The following is a 17,104-nucleotide window of genomic DNA, read 5'->3' as shown; positions in this document are numbered from 1 at the left end:
TTTTTCACTCATCAAAAAAAAAAAAAAAAAAAAGAAAAGATTTATTGAGCCTCTGCTGTTAACACTTTGCACTCACTGGGACCTTAAAAGCAGCCCTGGTACAGAGGAGGAAACAAGATCAGGGGTTTCATCACTTGGTCACAGAGGCAGAATTCAAACTCAGGCACACCTGGTCCCCAAACCCACACACAAGTCTCCTGGAGATGGATGTGGCAATAAGAGGGCTCCAGGAAGGACCCCAGTGCTACTCCAGGCAAGATTTCGAAACTGGGGTCTCCAACAGCTGGGGGGGCCTCGTTCATGGACAGTCTCCCTGAGCAAGCTATTAACACTGGGGAGTTTGACTGGGTCCTGACTTGTTAATACAAACTGCCCCTTAGAACCTGGAGTTCAGAGTGGATTTTGAGGTCTACAGACAATTCCACCTCTCTCGGATCTCTAAGAAGGGAAATGTGGGGGTAGGGAGGGTAGAAAAGGAAAGAGGACCTCAGGGAGAATGGGGATGTGGTCTCAGAGAGGAAAAGAGGAGCCTCGCGCTTGCATAGCACAAAGGGTTGGGGCGCACCAGGGTCTCATTTGCTCATCCGAGTGTTGCAAGGTTATCTCGTGCACAGCTGTTGTCTGAGATGTAGTTAGCGTGCAAACGGAGGGTATCCAGCAGCTCCGGAAGTCCGCCTGGAGCTGGGCCCATCTGGTGAAGGGGCAGCCGTTAAGCCCTATGGAGCAAGTTCGGCCCATGGTAAGAAGTTCCTGAGGACTGGGAAGTCAGTTGTCATGGAGATGACGCTGACAGCCTCTATGGTGACAATGTGGAGGGACGGGCCCTACCTACAAGAGAAAGCCTAAGGGGACAGGTGTTCTGTTATCTCAGATACCGGAGTTTAGTCTCCATGGCAACAGCTGCTGGGTCCAAGCCGCTTGGGGGCGGAGCTTGGAGAGAAGCAGGGAGCTGGGGCGCCCGCAGAAAGGAGCAGCCTGTTTCCATGGTGAGAGCTGGAGAACCGAACGTTGGGTCACTCTCAGGACAGTTAGAGGAGAGGGTGGTCTCCTTGGCTGTTGGTCAGGGTGAGGACAGTGGGAGTGAAGCTGTAGGTCCCTGGGGTGAAGGCGGGTAAGATGGGAAACGTGTGGTATCCATGGTTACAGCTGGAGGAGGGCGGCACTAACTCCATGGGTGTGACTGGTGAAGGAAGGGCTGTGTGACTCTAGGTGACAGTGGAAGCTGGGCTGGTCGCCTTGGTAACAATGGGAAGTGGGGCAATTTGTCTCCATAGCAAATGACATGGATTTTATGGGTCCCTGGGCCCGGGAGATGGTCTCTTAGGTGACAGCTAGGAAAGGGGCCATCAGGTGAAGGCAGACTTATTCCCTCAGAGAGAATCTGAGGGATGCGCCACAGGCATCCCGTCATGCGAGCCAGCTGGGGCGTGTCAACCTGTATTAACAGTGAAAGACAAGGGTGGTAGCCCCTGAAACTGAAGGGGAGGGATTGTTCTCCACAGTGACCTGGAGACATGACCTGTTATTCTGGAAACTTTGGGGGACTCGTGGGAGAAAGGGAGAGAATGGGAGTAACCAATCTCCAGGTTACCCTAGGGAATAGGACAGGAGCCCACAGTGTTCATGTGACCATGGCCGTGTGGTCAACTGACGAACTCAGAGGTTTCTGGTTTCTCTACGGATGGTGGGTAGGAGGGCTCAGTGTCCAGGTGGCCTTAAGGGACCAGTCTACAGTCTTCGGGCAGATGCATAGGACGTGTGGCCAGTCTCCAGATAATCCCGGGGGTCCAGCCTCCAGGCGACCATGGGGTAAATTCCGGAAGATTACCGGAGACGTGTCCAGTGTTCAGGAGACCTCAGAGTCTGCTGGGCTCCAGGGATTCTCAGAGGGTGTGCCTCATCTCCTGGGGAAAGTTGGGAGAGGAGACCCAATTCACCGTTCAGAAAAGGTAGGGCTTGGTCGATCTCCAGGGCACTCCAAGGGACTTGGCTCCGAGAATTGGCCAGACTCTGGGGACCTCAGAGGGTGTGGCCAGGGGTTAAGGACCGCAGGAGGTCTGGTTAACTTGCAGGGCACCGCAAAGAGCATAGCCAGTCTCCAGTGTGCGGTCAGTCCACGCCACAGGGCACTCGGCCAGCCGCCAAGCGCCCCCGCGGTCCACGGCCCAGGCCTAGACGCGCAGTGGGGTCCACGCGGCGGGGTCTCGCGAGCCTCCGGCCCACCCGCCGCCTCCAGCCCAGCCCCAGCCCCAGCCGCCAGGGGCGGGGTCCGGCGCGCCAGGCGCTCGGTAGCAGTAGACGCCGAAGAGGCGGCGCGAGGCGTCTGGAAAGCCGAGGCTGCGTACACCCGGCCGGCGGCCGCCGCAGCGCGCGCGCGGATTCACGATGGGGTAGCGTGCGCTCCCGTCCGCCAGCCAGCCTGCGGTGCAGCGGTCCAGCAGCTGCAGCTTCCACGCGGCGAAGAGCTGCCCCACCTTGGCTACGGCGGCGCCGCGCGCTGCGCAGGCGCGCGCCGCTCCGGAGAAAGGCACCGGCCTCAGTGGCTTCAGGAAGAACACGCGCCCTGCAGAGGGGTGGGTAGGAGTGATTAGGGCTGCTCTTGGGGCTGCGCCTCCTCGGATTTCAGGACTCCCTCTCGCCTGCCGCCCAGGAAACAGCCTCAGGATTCAGAAACTTCACCCGCTCCCCTGCAGCCCGGGACCACGGCCTCGGCTAGAGAAGTGCTGGTGCCAGGCTTTGTTTGATTGCCGCGCCTTGACTATACTAGGGACCTCCGGGTCCGGACATCCGAGGACAGGTGTGGAGAGGAAAGGCGAGGAGAGAAAACTGGGCCCAGTGGGAAAGAATCTTGAGACAGGCCTGGGGGTGGGGGTGGGGTCTCATGGGTGGGGCGGGGCCCGGGCCAGCGGTGGGCAGGACCTTCCTCCCAGGGGTGGGGCCTACGCACCCGGGAGGTTGGATGTGAAGCAGAAGGCATCGTAACGTTCTTCTGCGTTGTGGCGGTAGCCGTAGTTGCGCACACCTCCTGAGGCTCCGCCGCCAGCCCCGGCGCTCCCGGCTCCGCCCAGGCCGCCGCAGGGCTCCCGGGGCTGGCTCACCGGGTACTGCACCGAGCCGTCGCGCAGCCAGCCCGCGTTGCACCAGTCCAGACCGTCGCGCCAGGCTGCGTGCAGCTGCTCAGCAGACGCCAAGATGCCGTCCTGCTCAGCGCACGCGCGTTGAGCCTCGGCGAAGGTCAGCTTGTAGCGGCCTCCACGAGGGTGGTAAGGGAAGACTACACCTGAGAGGGTACACAAGGGTCAACTCGGAGCCCCCCCACCCCAACTCGCATCAACCTACCCGACATCAGGGGTGCCACCTTTCAGTCCATCCCTCACTCTGGCGTCAGACCTGACCAGCCTTTCCCCAGCTCATATCCCTCATACTTCCTTTGCCTTAAACTTGGGATTCACTTGACTCTTTGACACACTTAATCGTGTCCACCTCCTTTCCACGCCTGGAGACCTTTGTGTTCTTTCCATCTATCCACTTGTAGAACTCCTATTCGTCGTTCAAAACCCAGCTCCCACATCCCTGCTTCCTTTAGTTCTATGTGCTTCTGACATTCTTACAGCATTGGGACCTGCCTTCTGGTCAAGTTCTGAGTCCACCGAGCTGACTCCCTCACGCTAGGACCCCATGAATATTTGATCCTAGACAAAGAGCTCTTTGGTCTCCAGGATTACCCAGGACAATTCCCATTGGTTTCCCATCTAACTTCTGTTCGTAAACTCCTCCCTCATCAGAATCACAGTCAACTCAGTTCACTAGCTTTCTGTGTGTCTGTGTTTAGGGGGAGGACTTTGTGGGTGCAGATGCATCTCGCAGCAGTTGCAGGAAGGATCAAACAGGAACCAGAGAGAAGAGCTGAAGCCTGAGACTGGAGTTTGAGTCTTGGCTCTGCCACTCAATGGCACGTGTCCTGGTCAAGGCTCTAACCTCTCTGAGCCAGTTGCCCATCTGCTAGTAATAGCGTCTTACTCAGGGGGTTTGGGAAAATTAAATGAGAGACTCCAGAGAGCTCTTCAACCAAGCTCTTGGCACATAGAAAACACCCAATAAAGGAGAGCTGCTTTTGTTATTGTTGTTATTCACTCTTGTTGGGAAGTTCAGCAAGTGAGGGCTAAGAAATCTCTCCTAGAGTCTTTCAAGGTGGAGTGAGGAAAGCAACCAAATGGAAGGGAATTCTTCAAATAGAAACGCCACCTCGCAGCTCCACGGTCAGCCAATCAGAGCAACCCATCTCCCAGGCACAGTGATTGGCTCGTGGATAGGCACATGACACAATCTGGGCCAATGAGGGACAACTCTGGGACTCTAGGTAACACTTAAAGGAAATCGATTGCCAAGCTGGGAGGGTGGAAGCCTGGCACTACTTTTTGTTTCCACCCGGGAAACTTGTCCAAGGAAAGCCCACCGAGGGAAGCAGAGGTGAGGGAAGGACTCCTGAAATGGAGTGCCTGGATCTCCCTGTGCCTGAATTCTACCGCAGGGTTTCCCAACCTCTTCGCTATTGACGTTTTGGATTGGATTATTCTTTGCTTGGGCGAATTGCCTGTGTTTTGTGGGATGTTTCACAGCATCCCTGGCCTCTCCCCGCTATATACCACCATAACCTGCTTCTAGACGTTGCTGATATCCCTGAGGCGCAAAATCACCCCAAATTTAGCAGCTACCCCACTGAGCTGCTAAATCCCTTCAGGCGAACTTGACTTGGTTTCTGTCCTTGCAATATCCTCTCTCCTCCCTTAGAAACGTGACTCGTCCTGCCCACACAGTCTGGTCACCTTCCAGGTCCAGCTTGACCATGCCCGTGTCATCCTCCAGCTCGTTAGTGACCTCGCATTCATAGCGCCCGTAGTCCTGTAGCGTGACGTTTCGGAGAACCAGGGAGGCGTCCCCGGGCCCATCGCCCTGCAGCTCAGCCCGCCCGCGGTAGCTGCCAAACGCTCGATGCTGAGGGCCCAGCGCCACGAAGACATCGGCAAAGGCCAGCGGGTCCACCACCTTGGTCCACTTGAGGCGGACGCCGTCGTGGCCATGGGTGGCTGCCTCGTAGTGGTAGCGGCAGGGCAAGACGATGGTGCCACCCCGGTGGCTGACCACCTGTCCCGGCGCTGTCTGCACCACCACCGAGCCCGACTCCCCCTCTGCGGACGACCAAAGAGGGTTAAGAAGCCCTAGGGGCGGGGCAGGAGCACCTGGGGAGCGGGGCCCAGGGAAGGGGGTGTAGGAAGAAAAGTTGGGTGAGAGTCAGGAGATCAGAAAGGTAAAGGGACTCCAGGAGGAAATTAGGGAGGGGGCGGGGACTCAGAGCGGGAGGAGCTGGGTGGGGACTGTGGCCATCAGGACCGCCCAGCACCCTCCCTCTTTTCCGCTCCGCGCACTCGGGCGATCCTATTTGCCCACGGCCTCGGCGGGGCAAGATCCGCTTCTACGGCCCTGACTCACCCAGCACGTGCACGACCTTCTTCCGGCCGCGCTGCGCCTCCGCCGCGGCGGTGAGCAGCAGGACTCCCCACGCAGCTGCCCAAAGCGCGCCGGGACCGAGGGCCGCCCGAGCACACACCTGGGGGCACCCAGCGCTCAGTCCAGCCTCCTTACTCTGCCCTTTCAGAAGACTAGCCCCCTGCCCCCTGGCCTTCCTTTCTCGCAGCGAGGACTTCTTACACGCCCAGGTCCCCAACCAGCCAGGGTCCCAAGGAGAAGGCTAGCGGACTCTCCCCTCACCCCCACTCTCTTGGGACCTCACGACCCTTGCCTTTGCGCAAAGCTCACGCCTCTGGACTCACTCTCCCTTAGTTCTGCGTGGCCAACCCGCCTGCCCCCGCGAACCGGAGACCCTGAGCCCCGCCCCCTTCCCTCTCTCTCTCTCCCCGGCCCAGGCCAGAGATTGGGGAGGAGGGAGGAGGGGCAGAGGAGCTGGAGCAGCGGCAGCGGCAAGGTTATCTGTACGCCAGGAGACTGCAGCAAACCCGTGCAGGTGGGGGTGGGGGGCGAGGGGGTGGTAGAAGCGGAGAGAGCAAGAGACACAGAAAAAAGGCGAGAATAGGAAAAGAGACTGAGACACAGAGAAAAGCAGGGAGAGATGGAGACAGAAGGAAAGAGAGGCGAGAGGAGGGAAAGATGGAGAAGCAGAGTTACAAAGGGAGAGAGATAGAAAAGAGAGTGCCAGAGGGAGACACAGAATAGATAAGGAAAGACGGAGAGAGAGAAGGAGAGACAGACTGAGAGAGAAAAGAGAGAGAGCAAGAGGGAAAGAAAGAAGAGGGAGACATGGGTGTAGAGGGAGAGACAGAGTCTGAGAGAGAGGGAGAGAAAAGGGACCGGGGTGGCGGGGGAGGAGGAAAGAGAAAAGTAGGGAGAGCCCTAGAAGAACAAGAAAAGGACAGGCAGAGATGGGAAGAGTGGGAGAGAAAGAGATACAAGAAGCTGAGAGAGAGAGGTGGGAGAGGCGGGAGGGGGAGAAGGGCTAAGGAGGGAAACACTGAAGGATGTAGATACAGAGACACAGAATCTCAGAGAAGGACCTACAGAACCCATGATCTCACTCACCATCCTGCCGGTGCGGCCCTCGCCCAACGGCCCCCAAGCGCTGGGACTGCGTTCCCCTGCACACCCGGGAAAGACTGGACAGATCCCAGCAGACAGCGCAATCCTGGCGTCTGCCTGCAAGGGGAGCAGGGAGGGAAGGAGGCAGGCAGACGGGCGGGGGGGGGGGGGGTGTTAAAGGGGACATGGTGGCACCTGCTCTGGGGAGAGGTGGTGATGGGCACAGATGGAGGAAGGGCGCCCTGAACAGTGGCTACCAGGCCAGGTCCCAGCCTGGGACTGACCTGGGCCAGTAGAGGAAATTTTCTGGGTCTCAGTTCAACTATCTTTTAAATGGAGGTGGGGTGGCACTCATGATGCCTCATGTGGGCAGAAGGGCTGAGTAACCTGGGAGAGGGCTTGCAGGTCTCCATTTTCCCACCTGTCACGGTGTGTGTGCTAAGTCGCTCCAGTCATATCCGACTCTGTGTGACCCCATGGACTACAGCCCACCAGGCTCCTCTGTCCATGGGATTCTCCAGGCAAGAATACTGGAGTGGGTTGCCATCAAAGGGTCCAGGGCTCCAGCAGCCAAAGATGCTCCCTCTGGGATGGGGACCCCACAACAGTCACACACCCTGCAGAGGGGACCTGCAGCAACAGCTCAAATCTGACTCCGCCCCTCACTCAATGCCTCAGTTTCCACATCTAAGATAATGGAGTTCTGGGTCTTTGGTGACGATCTAGTGGCTAGACATACTATCAGTTCAGTCACTCGGTCATGTCCAACTCTTTGTGACCCCATGGACAGCAGCACGCCAGGCTTCCCTGTCCATCAGCAACTCCTGGAGCTTACTCAACTTGTGTCCATCGAGTCAGTGATGCCATCCAACCATCTCATCCTCTATTGTCCCCTTCTCCTCCTGCCTTCTATCTTTCCCAGCATCAGGGTCTTTTGCAATGAGCTCTTCGTATCAGGTGGCCAAAGTATTAGAGCTTCAGCTTCCAATGAATATTCAGGACTGATTTCCTTTAGGATTGACTTGTTTGATCTCCTTGCAGTCCAAGGGACTCAAGAGTCTTCTCCAACACCACAGTTCAAAAGCATCAGTTCTTTGGTGCTCAGCTTTCCTTATAGTTCAACTCTCACATCCATACATGACTACTGGAAAAACCATAGCTTTGACTAGATGGACCTTTGTTGGCAAACTAATGTCTCTGCTTTTGAATATGCTGTCTAGATTGGTCATAGCTTTTCTTGCAAGGAGCAAGCGTCTTTTAACTTCACAGCTGCAGTCACCATCTGCAGTGATCTTGGAGCCCAAGAAAATAAAGTCTCTCACTCTTTCCATTGTTTTCCCATTTCTTTGCCATGAAGTGATGGGACCGGATGCCATGATTTTAGTTTTCTGAATGTTGAGTTTTAAGCCAACTTTTCACTCTCCTCTTTCACTTTCATCAAGAGGCTCTTTAGTTCCTCTTTGCTTTCTGCCATAAGGGCGGTGTCATCTGCATATCTGAGGTTATTGATATTTCTCCCAGAAATCTTGAGTCCAGCTTGTGCTTCATCCAGCCCAGCATTTCACATGATGTACTCTGCATATAAGTTAAATAAGCAGAGTGACAATATACAGCCTTGATGTACTTCTTTCCCGATTTGGAAACATTCTGTTGTTCCATGTCCAGTTCTAACTGTTGCTTCTTGACCTGCATACAGATTTCTCAGGAGGCAGGTAAGGTGGTCTGATATTCTCATCTCTTGAAGAATTTTCCACAGTTTGTTTTGATCCACACAGTCAAAGGCTTTGGCATAGTCAATAAAGCAGAAGTAAATGTTTTTCTGGAACTCTCTTGCTTTTTTGATTATCTAACGGATGTTGGCAATTTGCTCTCTGGTTCCTCTGCCTTTTCTAAATCCAGCTTGAATATCTGGAAGTTCACCATTCACATACTCTTGAAGCCTGGCTTGGAGGATTTTGAGCATTATTTTGCTAGCATGTGAGATGAGTGCAATTGTGCAGAAATCTGAACATTCTTTGGCATTGCCTTTCTTTGGGATTGGAATGAAAACTGACCTTTTCCAATCCTGTGGTCACTGCTGAATTTTCCAAATTTGCTGGTATATTGAGTGCAGCGCTTTCACAGCATCATATTCCAGGATTTGAAATAGATCAACTGGAATTCCATCACCTCCACTAGCTTTGTTCGTAGTGATGCTTCCTAAAGCCCATTTGACTTTGCATTCCAGGATATCTGGCTCTAGGTGAGTGATCACACCATCTTGGTTATCTGGGTCATGAAGATCCTTTTTGTATAGTTCTTCTGTGTATTCTTGCCACCTCTTCTTAATATCTTCTGCTTCTGTTAGGTCCATACCATTTCTGTCCTTTATTGTGCCCATCTTTGCATGAAGTGTTCCCTTGGTATCTCTAATTGTCATGAAGAGATCTCTAGTCATACTATAGATGCCTAGTAAGTATTGGTAGGGGTAGGGAGATCAATCCTCTAACCCACAGTGGTCTGGGCAGGAGTTATCCCTGAACCTGCAACTTCACTTAAGTTCAAAAATCAAATCAGGAGAGGGGACTTCCCTAGTGGTCCAGTGGCTAAGATTGTATGTTCCCAATGCAGGAGGCCTGGATTTGATCCCTGGTCAGGGAACTAGATCCCACATGCCAGAACAAGAGTTCGCATGCTGTAACTAAAGATCCTGCATGCCGCAACTAAGAACTCTGGCAGTCAAAGAAATAAAAATAAATGTTAAAAAAAGTTAAAACCAGAGGACAAGGAGCCCTTCCCCCAACTACTTGGCTGCCCCCCAACTTCAGTTTCTCCCAAATATGAGCCAATCAGACAGCAGACACAGGGCTCTGTGGTTGAAGGAGCCAGGACTCTATGCCTAAGCCAGCTGCATTAAGGAGGCATGACCTCGGACCAGGCTCTTCACCTCCTGCAGACTCAGTTTTCCCATCTGGAATATGAGGTAAGATCCAGCATGTAGCGTGTGAGGTTGGCCATTGGCCTGGTATACGGTAGGTGATTAATAAGTGTGTCACGCTGTTAGTTATTATAATTTCTTGGTGGAGCTCAGAGTTTGGACTCTTCTCTCCTGACTGTGACCTCAGACGGGTCTCTGGTCCTCTCGGAGCCTTGTTTTTCCCCATCTGGAAGATGGGGCTGTGCACACCAACCAGAGGCCAAGTTCTCTTGGCTACCACCTTAGCTCCTGTGAGTTAAGCTGGCAGTGATGAGTGGGCCCTGGTGGGTTCTGAGAAGAGGGTCCCTTGCCCCATGAAACACTCAGAGCAACGTTTTATGCATCAAAAGGACTTTTACTAAAATGATCCATTGAGGGAGATAATGGATAGGGAAGGTGCCTATGTGGAGTTTGGGTGAGGTGACAGCTGAGCATGCCTGTGGCCCTCTCTGCTGGAACACCTGGACCTTGGGCACCCCATCCCACCCACTGGCCTGAAATCACCATAACCAGAACTGAAGGCACCCAGAAACATACCTCCTGTCTCTAAAAAAGCCCAACCCACCCTTCCGAGGAAAGGGCTGGCTGGGCATGTAAACTGAGTCTTGGGGGGGTCCCATGGCCCCCTCAGTGCTGCTTCTCATGGTGGGCTGGGGGCCCAGGAGGTGGGCGTAGGAAGAAGGCAGGGCGCCACAGGCAGCGGAAGGCCAGCAAGTGGGGGCCCAGCGCATACAGCAGGTTACACACGAAGAAGCTGGCCCAGGCATCCTCAGGCACACGGTAGGTGAAGGGCGTGCGCAGGTGCATGGAGGCCCCCATGTGTGAGAACTGTGCCTGGCGGCCAGAAAGGGAGGATGGATGTCACAGACCAGAGGACAAGTCCTAGCATCGCCAGCATCCCACCATGGGGAACCCCAAAGTTCTTCATCCCTATCTCTCTGGTCCTGCTGACCTACCTGTCTCCCCTCTTCAATCCCTCTGTCTCTAAACATCCCTGTGCCCCACATGTCCTGTCTATTCTTACCCATTTATCCGTGAGCCTCTGCCCAGCTACCTAACCAGAACCATCTTTGTTCTGTCTGCTGGACCCTTCACCCCATCTCTCTGACCTGAGTCTAGCCCCTCCTCTTGGTCTTCCCCACCCCAGGCAGCCTTGACACAAATCCTCTCAATTCTACCTGTAATAGATAAAATAATAATACATCTAATCAAGGTCCTCCTGATCCCACTGCCCTGGCCAGGGTCCAGCCTTTATCACGTCCCATCAGAAACCCAGAAACATGCCCCCAGCTCTGAACCCTCCACTGCTCAAACACCTTCTATGGCTCCCCATTGTTCTCAGCACAAGCTCCCAAGCCCAGATTTCAAAGCCCTTAGCATCTAGCTCTCAATTTATCTTGCTGCTGCCTTTATCCACGTTATGGCTGTCTAAACCACTGACCCCCTCTGTGCATTTCTTTGTGCTGTTCCCATTCCTGAAATGCTTTTCCCTGCCTAAAGAATTCATAGCCATACATCAAAGCCCATGCCCCCTCTTTTAAGAACTCTGCCCCTCTGGAATCCCTCTCAGCCTCTGTACCCACTCTGTTCAGTTCTGACTTCATGGGATGGGGTATATGTGTCTGGCCCATTTTTCTTTCCAACACTAGGAAATCCTGGGAGCCTGTCAAGGGCCTGGCATCACCCGAGGTGAGCACAAAGGCAATTGATGAGCAAGCAGAGACTTTCCTAAGCACCGGCCCAACATACCCCACCCCACCCCACCTCACCTGGCCAATGGCTCCAGCAAATACCAAGGCCCAGTCAGGCAGCCAGGAGCATCCAGGAAAGATGAGGGCATAGATGGCCAGGCCATAGAAAGGCAGCACATAGAACATATTCACCAGCATCTGAGGGGCACACAACTGATGGAATGAGTAGCTGCTCAGTTGGGTCTCCTGATGCCCCTCAGGTGGTGGCCCCAGGGAGGATCTGGCCAGCCTCAGACTCTATCAAGATTGGGGTTCACTGTATATCCCACCTTTGTGGAAATGACTCCTTTCTTTCCCTTGGGTTTCCCCCCTACACCACTCTCATACACTGAGCCCCCCACATCTTCCTCTATAGGTAGCATGTGACCCTGGTCTGATCAATCAGAACATCCCACCCCCCTGGCCATAATAATCAGCTATGAGCATGTGACTTAAACTTGGCCAATCAGAGCCTACTTAAGACTTACACTCAAGCACTGAGAAATTAAGGGCTCAGTCTCCTCTGAGGTGGCTAAATAGAGAGAATGGAAGCCTGGAGATACCCAAGGCTGTCTCGGCCATACCACAAAGGCACCACCTGAGGGTGGAGCACATGCAAAGAAAGCAGAGCCTGCAGATAGAGTAGCTTTGAGCTCCTGGATCCAGCCATACCGGAAGACCCCATCTGTACTTTTTTGGTAGGACAATAAATTCCATTTGTGGTTCAGCCACTTTGACTTGTGTTGTTTCGGCACCTTCATCAAAGGGGCCCAGTGGATCCCTAACCACAGCAGGACCGTGGCCCTCTCCTCCCACCTGCCCTCTCACCTGCACCTTTGGATAGGTCACGGGGTCTCTCAGGTATGGTTCATACTGATAGATGTAGACAAAGCAGGCATCCATGGGGCAGTCAAGTACCACCTAGGGCCCGCAGACAAACCAACAGCCTCAAACATCCCTCCCATAGGGATATTTCCCCACCCTCCTGGGAGGGGTCCACACCCCCTGCTCTGGCCTGGCCCAGCCTTGGTTTTCTTCTCTGAGAATCCACAGATACTTGAGCTGGGGAGAAGGCTACAGGGAATGGGACTTTGTGATGGAACACTCAGATTAGACTCAGTAAACTTCCCTGGATGATTAGGTGGGAGAGCAGTGGCGTTTTTCTGCACTGGATAAAGAAGTTAAAGAAGGGAGGGATGGGCTGGGGAGGGGACTGGAGGCAAGTAGGCTGGCCAGTGCAGACTCACCAGGCCCCGAAAGAGGGTGAAGAATGCAGCAAAGATGAGGTAGATGATGAGGGCCAGGTCAACTGGGCGCCGCAGAAGGCCCTTTCTTTGGTCCTCCTCCACCTGCCCCATGAGAGATAGCATGAGAAGTCTGGTATCCAACAGGTACTCAGTGAAGGCTCATCCCTTCTTCCCTAATCACCAAGGAGATCTTTCCAAGGAGATAATGTCTTTGGCGAGAAGCAACCCAAATGGGGAACATTCAGGCATTTGGGACAAGGCTGACCTGGGGGCAAGGGACTCACCATGTTGGGAGTGCAGCAGGTTGGCACCTGGGTCTGGTTGAAGACCCTCAAGCCAGCCCAGCATGGGACCAGCAAGAAAGGAATGGTGAGGAAAAATGTAGGCCTGATCTCTGAGCTGTATTTGCCTGCCATGGTAGGAGAGACAGGGTGTCACGAAGCGGGGATCTCCCAGGCCTGGCTGGACCCTTTGGCAGGGCCATGTCAAAGCCCCTGGCTGGAAGCTGTTGAGTCACAAATGCCATCCTAGCTCAGCCCTAACACCTCTGACTCCCCAATGCTTCTAGGATGGTGACCATGCTCCTCAGCCTGGCCTTCCCCAATTTACCTTCGGGACACGGCTCCTACACTTCAGCTGTTTTTCGTTCCCCCTGGAAACACCCTGGATAGTCCTCTTTCACAGCCATCCCCACATCCCTGGCTGCCTTCTCTGCTCTGTCTCCCAAGACCTACCTACCTACAAAGCTGTCAGTCTGCCCTCTGGATCCACTTTAAGACTCCCTTCTCATGTCAAGAGCATTCTGGGCTAAGTCCCTGGGATCAGGGACCACTAGCTGGGGAAGAAGTGGAATGTGCTTGCATTCCTCCAAGAGGAAAATGGGAGAGATGTGGGGAAAGTCTGCAGACTTAGACTGTGAATGGAGAGGCATGCAGTTGGTGGGGGTGGGGGGCTGCCCTCCGCAGACACCAGAAAAGGTATGGAGGACCCCATGGGGCCTGACTTCCAGATGGCGGGCAGTGACCCAGCCCAGGGAGACAGGATTCTGCAGAGCCAAGTCCTTACCAAGGATGTTTCCTGGGAGGAACACTAGGATGCTCATGATAAAGGATCCCAGCCAGTAGAGTCCAAAGTTCCGGTAACTCTTCCTGGGTGGGAGATGGAGGAGTAACCAGTAGATACCTGTCCCCCAGTCTCAGAGGGTCAGGGTCCAGAGAGCAGTCTGGGCTCTCCAGGTCTGGACCCCTTCAGTTTCACCCAAGACAGAAGGGACAACAGGGAGTTGAATGAGGGAATGAACAGTTAGACCCTATGTCCAAGGATGCAGTGGCTGCCCAGGTACGGGGTGACACAACAGAAGAGACTCGACCACCAGGGACACCTGTGACATTCCCTGACTCCTTCTCCTAGCCACCCCTGTCTAAGCCCTAGGGGGACTTCCTGATTTCCCCTACACACACTTCTGGCTTCACCCTGGCCTGGGACCTCCCACCTAAGAACTCCGCCTCCTTCCCAGGGCCCGCCTTGCGCACCTTTTACGGATGGCACCAGTCATGGCCAGGTAGAGGAGGTAGTGAACAATGCCATCCCAGTAGCAGATGAAAACTCCATGTGCCGTGCGCAGGTATGGCTCACCCTGCGGGGGCAGGTGTGGGGCTCAGACAGGCAGTAGGACTGCGGGCATCCCAGACCGCTCCCGACATACCTCCTTGGTGTAGAACGCCATGAAACCCGCCATGTAGCCGTCTTCCTGGAGAGCAATAAGGAGGTCCACCACGGATGTGAAGGCGAAGACCGCGAAGACTACGGGAGAGCAGGCGGGGCATTGGCAGTGTGGGGGCGGGGTAGAGATTAGGTGTGGGCGGGGCCTGAGAGCTCTTGCTGGGGACTCAGTTTCCCAAAGCCTCTGTGCAAAGCTGCTGCCAGGCCCAACCCCACAAATCACATGACCCACGACCCTTCCTCATAGGCAGGCACAGTCCTTGACTTAAAGGTGTCCACAGGTTGATGAGAAAGGCACTGTTCTGGCACTCAGGAGCCCCAAGTCAGAAGGCGGAGGCCCCCTGAGATTCCCCAGTCAACAGGGGGTCTCCAGTCTCTCTGAGGTTCTCCAGTCTGATGAAGGCCCTTCAAGGACTGCCAGTCTGATGCAGGAAGCCCTTGCCCAAACAGTTCTCTTCCCCAGGACCCTCCCACCAACTCACCAGCATACAGTGGGTCATAATAGATGTCACTTCGGGACAAGCTGTATATTGCCAAGGAGAGCAGACCCAGGATCAGGGTGCTCATCAACACCACCCCCAGGGGGCTGTGGAGAGGAAAACCAAGTCAGGGAGGCCAGGCCCAGTTTGAGACCCTATTGCACCCTGGGGCAGAGCAGACACCAGGAAGCTCCAGGTGACCAGGCTGAAGCTCCTGTCCATCAAGGAAAGCCATTCCCTGAAACTCCCATTTCCCAGCACCAGGCTCTTGCTCTAGCTGTTTCTGACCCACCGCCTCAGTTCAGTTCAGTTGCTCAGTCATGTCTGACTGTTTGCGACCCTATGGACTGCAGCACACCAGGCTTCCCTGTCCGTCACCAACTCCCAGAGCTTGCTCAAACTCATGTCCATTGAGTCAGTGATGCCATCCAACCATCTCATCCTCATGCCCCACCCCCTAATTCCTTCCAAAAGTCTTTCCACTTGGCAAAGTCCTATTCATCCTTCATGGCCCATCTACATTGCTCCTCTTCCAGGTACAGAGGGAATCTCTGTCAGCCCCTTCTGACTATGTGATTTATCCGGTCACCTGCTGATGTGTGTCAGCTTGCTTATTCATTCAACAATTCCAAGACCCTCTGTGGTCAGTTCCAGTGCTCACAACCACCAAAGGATCTCTAGAGCTTAGCTCTGTACACCTCATTGTCTGAAGCTCCTGACTCCTCCCAGATAAAGTCCAAATGTTTCCATCAACCCCACCCCACCCTGCCCTGATTTGTTCCTATCAACCTGATAAGGCACGTCAACCACCTGCAGAGATAATAGAAGCCAGGTCTCTGGGCAGCCCCCGACACTTGGCAAATCAAGGCCCAGATACTGTGGGAGACATATCCAAGGTCACATATTCTCCCCTTACACTCTCTCCAGATCCCTACCTTCCCCCGACCCCTTAGGATCCCCATTCTTGCCCCATCCAGCCAACAATGACAATTATAGTAATTAGCTGAGACCACAACAGCGTCTTGGCACATAGTTCATAATCCTTGACTGTAACTATGGAATGAGTCTAGGATTATGCTCATTACACAACGAAGAAACCGAGGCTCCCGGGGGCAACCTGGCTCACTTGGGTTCCAGGAGGGTGGAACCAGGAATTTGCACCCAAGGAGCCAACTCCGTAGTCAAGATTCCCTCTACCCTGTTGTTTCGGCCTGTGTTGGTTTTGGGGGTATGAGGGATTGGTGGATGGCTGGTATTCAGTGGCTGGATCCACAGGGTTGAGGCCTGGGGTTAGGTGGTAGGGACAGGGGAGGTCCCTACCTCCCTTGGCATGTAGGGAAAACTGAGGCTGTGTACAGGGTGGGCCAGCCAGCCCCTGAAGAGAAGAAAGTGTCAGACAGGCGAAGGAGGAACTGCCTGGTAGGGGTAGCGCCGCACAACTTGTGTGTGGCAAGAGCCGGGTCACTGGGGCCTTATCTGGGACAATACTTTGACCCTTGGCGACTTTGGAGTCTGTGCTGGGCACATCCCTGGGAAAACTCCAGAAACCTTCCAAAACCCTGCCTTGTTGGGGGCTCTGTTTCTCAAAGTCCCTCCCCCAGGCCCCAAACGTCCTAGGAGCGCCCCCAGCTACACCACACTGCTCCAGCCGGCTGGAAGGGTATTTCCGGTTGGAAGCGAGAGGTTCTCCTGACCCAGCCCCCTTCTCCCCCGGGCCAGCGGCGCGGGGCCGCTGGGCTCAGGGGAGCCCGCGCAACCGCATCCCGCCCGCTTCGCACCCTCACACCCCAACCCGGCCCCGCCGCCCCAGAAGCCGCCTCCCCAGCCCCTTCCCGCACGCACTACGAGAGCAGCGAGACGTAGTTGAGCGCGAAGGACAACGGTAGGGCGCCCAGCGACAGAACTGCGATCTTGCCCGCCAGCGGCGGGATGTCCATAGCCGCGGCGCCGGGACCCCGGCTCGGTTCCTGCGTGGCTGTGCCTCTGGGCGCCAAGGTGCCAGGGACCCAGCCAGACTCAGCCCCGCCTGGCGCAAAGGTCGTCCCCCCCACCCCTCCCCACCATTGTGATTGCCCCACGAGCTCCCGGGGAGCCTCCGAGGCCCCTCCCTCTCCCAGTGGCCCCTCCCCTCCATTGATAGCCTCGCCGGACTCGGGGCGGTCCCCAAGGGCAATGCCTGCCGCCCAGCCGGTTTCGCTTTCTATTAATGCTGATTAGAACACAATTCCTCAAAAAAAAAAAAAAAAACACAAAACCCAATTCCTCAAGGATGCTTCCATTTCTGCGTCCTGGAGGTCCTCGGCCAGCAACTTCACTAGGATCCAGTGGTTACGGATTCTGCGTTTCTGCGCACTGACAAGAGAACCTTACCCGCCTGGG

At 55.0% G+C, this 17,104-nt stretch overlaps 2 protein-coding genes across 4 annotated transcripts; both read right to left on the bottom strand.

Moving 5' to 3' along the window:
* Window positions 1-26: 26 nt before the first annotated feature.
* Window positions 27-6,711, bottom strand: HAPLN4 (hyaluronan and proteoglycan link protein 4). Its single transcript, XM_070792449.1, has 5 exons — window positions 6,595-6,711; window positions 5,491-5,608; window positions 4,827-5,189; window positions 2,948-3,280; window positions 27-2,563 (listed from the first exon to the last, which is right to left on the bottom strand). Exons 1-5 carry the CDS (start codon window positions 6,595-6,597, stop codon window positions 2,172-2,174), a joined length of 1,209 nt encoding a protein of 402 aa, XP_070648550.1. The 5' UTR covers window positions 6,598-6,711; the 3' UTR covers window positions 27-2,171.
* A 3,170-nt stretch (window positions 6,712-9,881) lies between these two features.
* Window positions 9,882-16,749, bottom strand: TM6SF2 (transmembrane 6 superfamily member 2). 3 transcript variants are annotated; one of them, XM_019963779.2, is made up of 10 exons: window positions 16,568-16,749; window positions 14,729-14,832; window positions 14,230-14,327; window positions 14,057-14,160; window positions 13,590-13,672; window positions 12,809-12,933; window positions 12,525-12,626; window positions 12,106-12,198; window positions 11,317-11,436; window positions 9,882-10,381 (listed from the first exon to the last, which is right to left on the bottom strand). In XM_019963779.2, the coding sequence occupies exons 1-10, from the start codon at window positions 16,660-16,662 to the stop codon at window positions 10,175-10,177; spliced, it is 1,131 nt and encodes a 376-aa protein (XP_019819338.2). In that variant the 5' UTR covers window positions 16,663-16,749; the 3' UTR covers window positions 9,882-10,174. The 3 variants fall into 3 exon arrangements, with proteins under 3 accessions (XP_019819338.2, XP_070648546.1, XP_019819339.2); XM_070792445.1 differs by lacking the exon at window positions 11,317-11,436; XM_019963780.2 differs by lacking the exon at window positions 12,106-12,198.
* Between the last annotated feature and the right edge of the window lie 355 nt (window positions 16,750-17,104).

Source organism: Bos indicus, chromosome 7 (genome assembly GCF_029378745.1).
Source record: "Bos indicus isolate NIAB-ARS_2022 breed Sahiwal x Tharparkar chromosome 7, NIAB-ARS_B.indTharparkar_mat_pri_1.0, whole genome shotgun sequence".
Lineage (NCBI taxonomy): Eukaryota > Metazoa > Chordata > Mammalia > Artiodactyla > Bovidae > Bos > Bos indicus.
Note: the sequence above shows the minus strand (reverse complement) of the source record. Positions and strands in the feature narration are given on the sequence as shown.

What these genes read in the sequence shown, in the direction of transcription:
- HAPLN4 (XM_070792449.1), bottom strand. An exon ending in GAAGGTCGTGCACGTGCTGG is followed by an intron (nt 5,190 to 5,490) that starts GTGAGTCAGGGC and finishes GGTCGTCCGCAG; the next exon opens with AGGGGGAGTCGGGCTCGGTG. An exon ending in GGTCAAGCTGGACCTGGAAG is followed by an intron (nt 3,281 to 4,826) that starts GTGACCAGACTG and finishes GTACCCTCTCAG; the next exon opens with GTGTAGTCTTCCCTTACCAC.
- TM6SF2 (XM_019963779.2), bottom strand. Translation starts at nt 16,662, where the DNA reads ATGGACATCCCGCCGCTGGCGGGCAAGATCGCAGTTCTGTCGCTGGGC. An exon ending in TGGCGTTCTACACCAAGGAG is followed by an intron (nt 14,161 to 14,229) that starts GTATGTCGGGAG and finishes CTGCCCCCGCAG; the next exon opens with GGTGAGCCATACCTGCGCAC. An exon ending in CCTGCTGCACTCCCAACATG is followed by an intron (nt 12,627 to 12,808) that starts GTGAGTCCCTTG and finishes CTCATGGGGCAG; the next exon opens with GTGGAGGAGGACCAAAGAAA.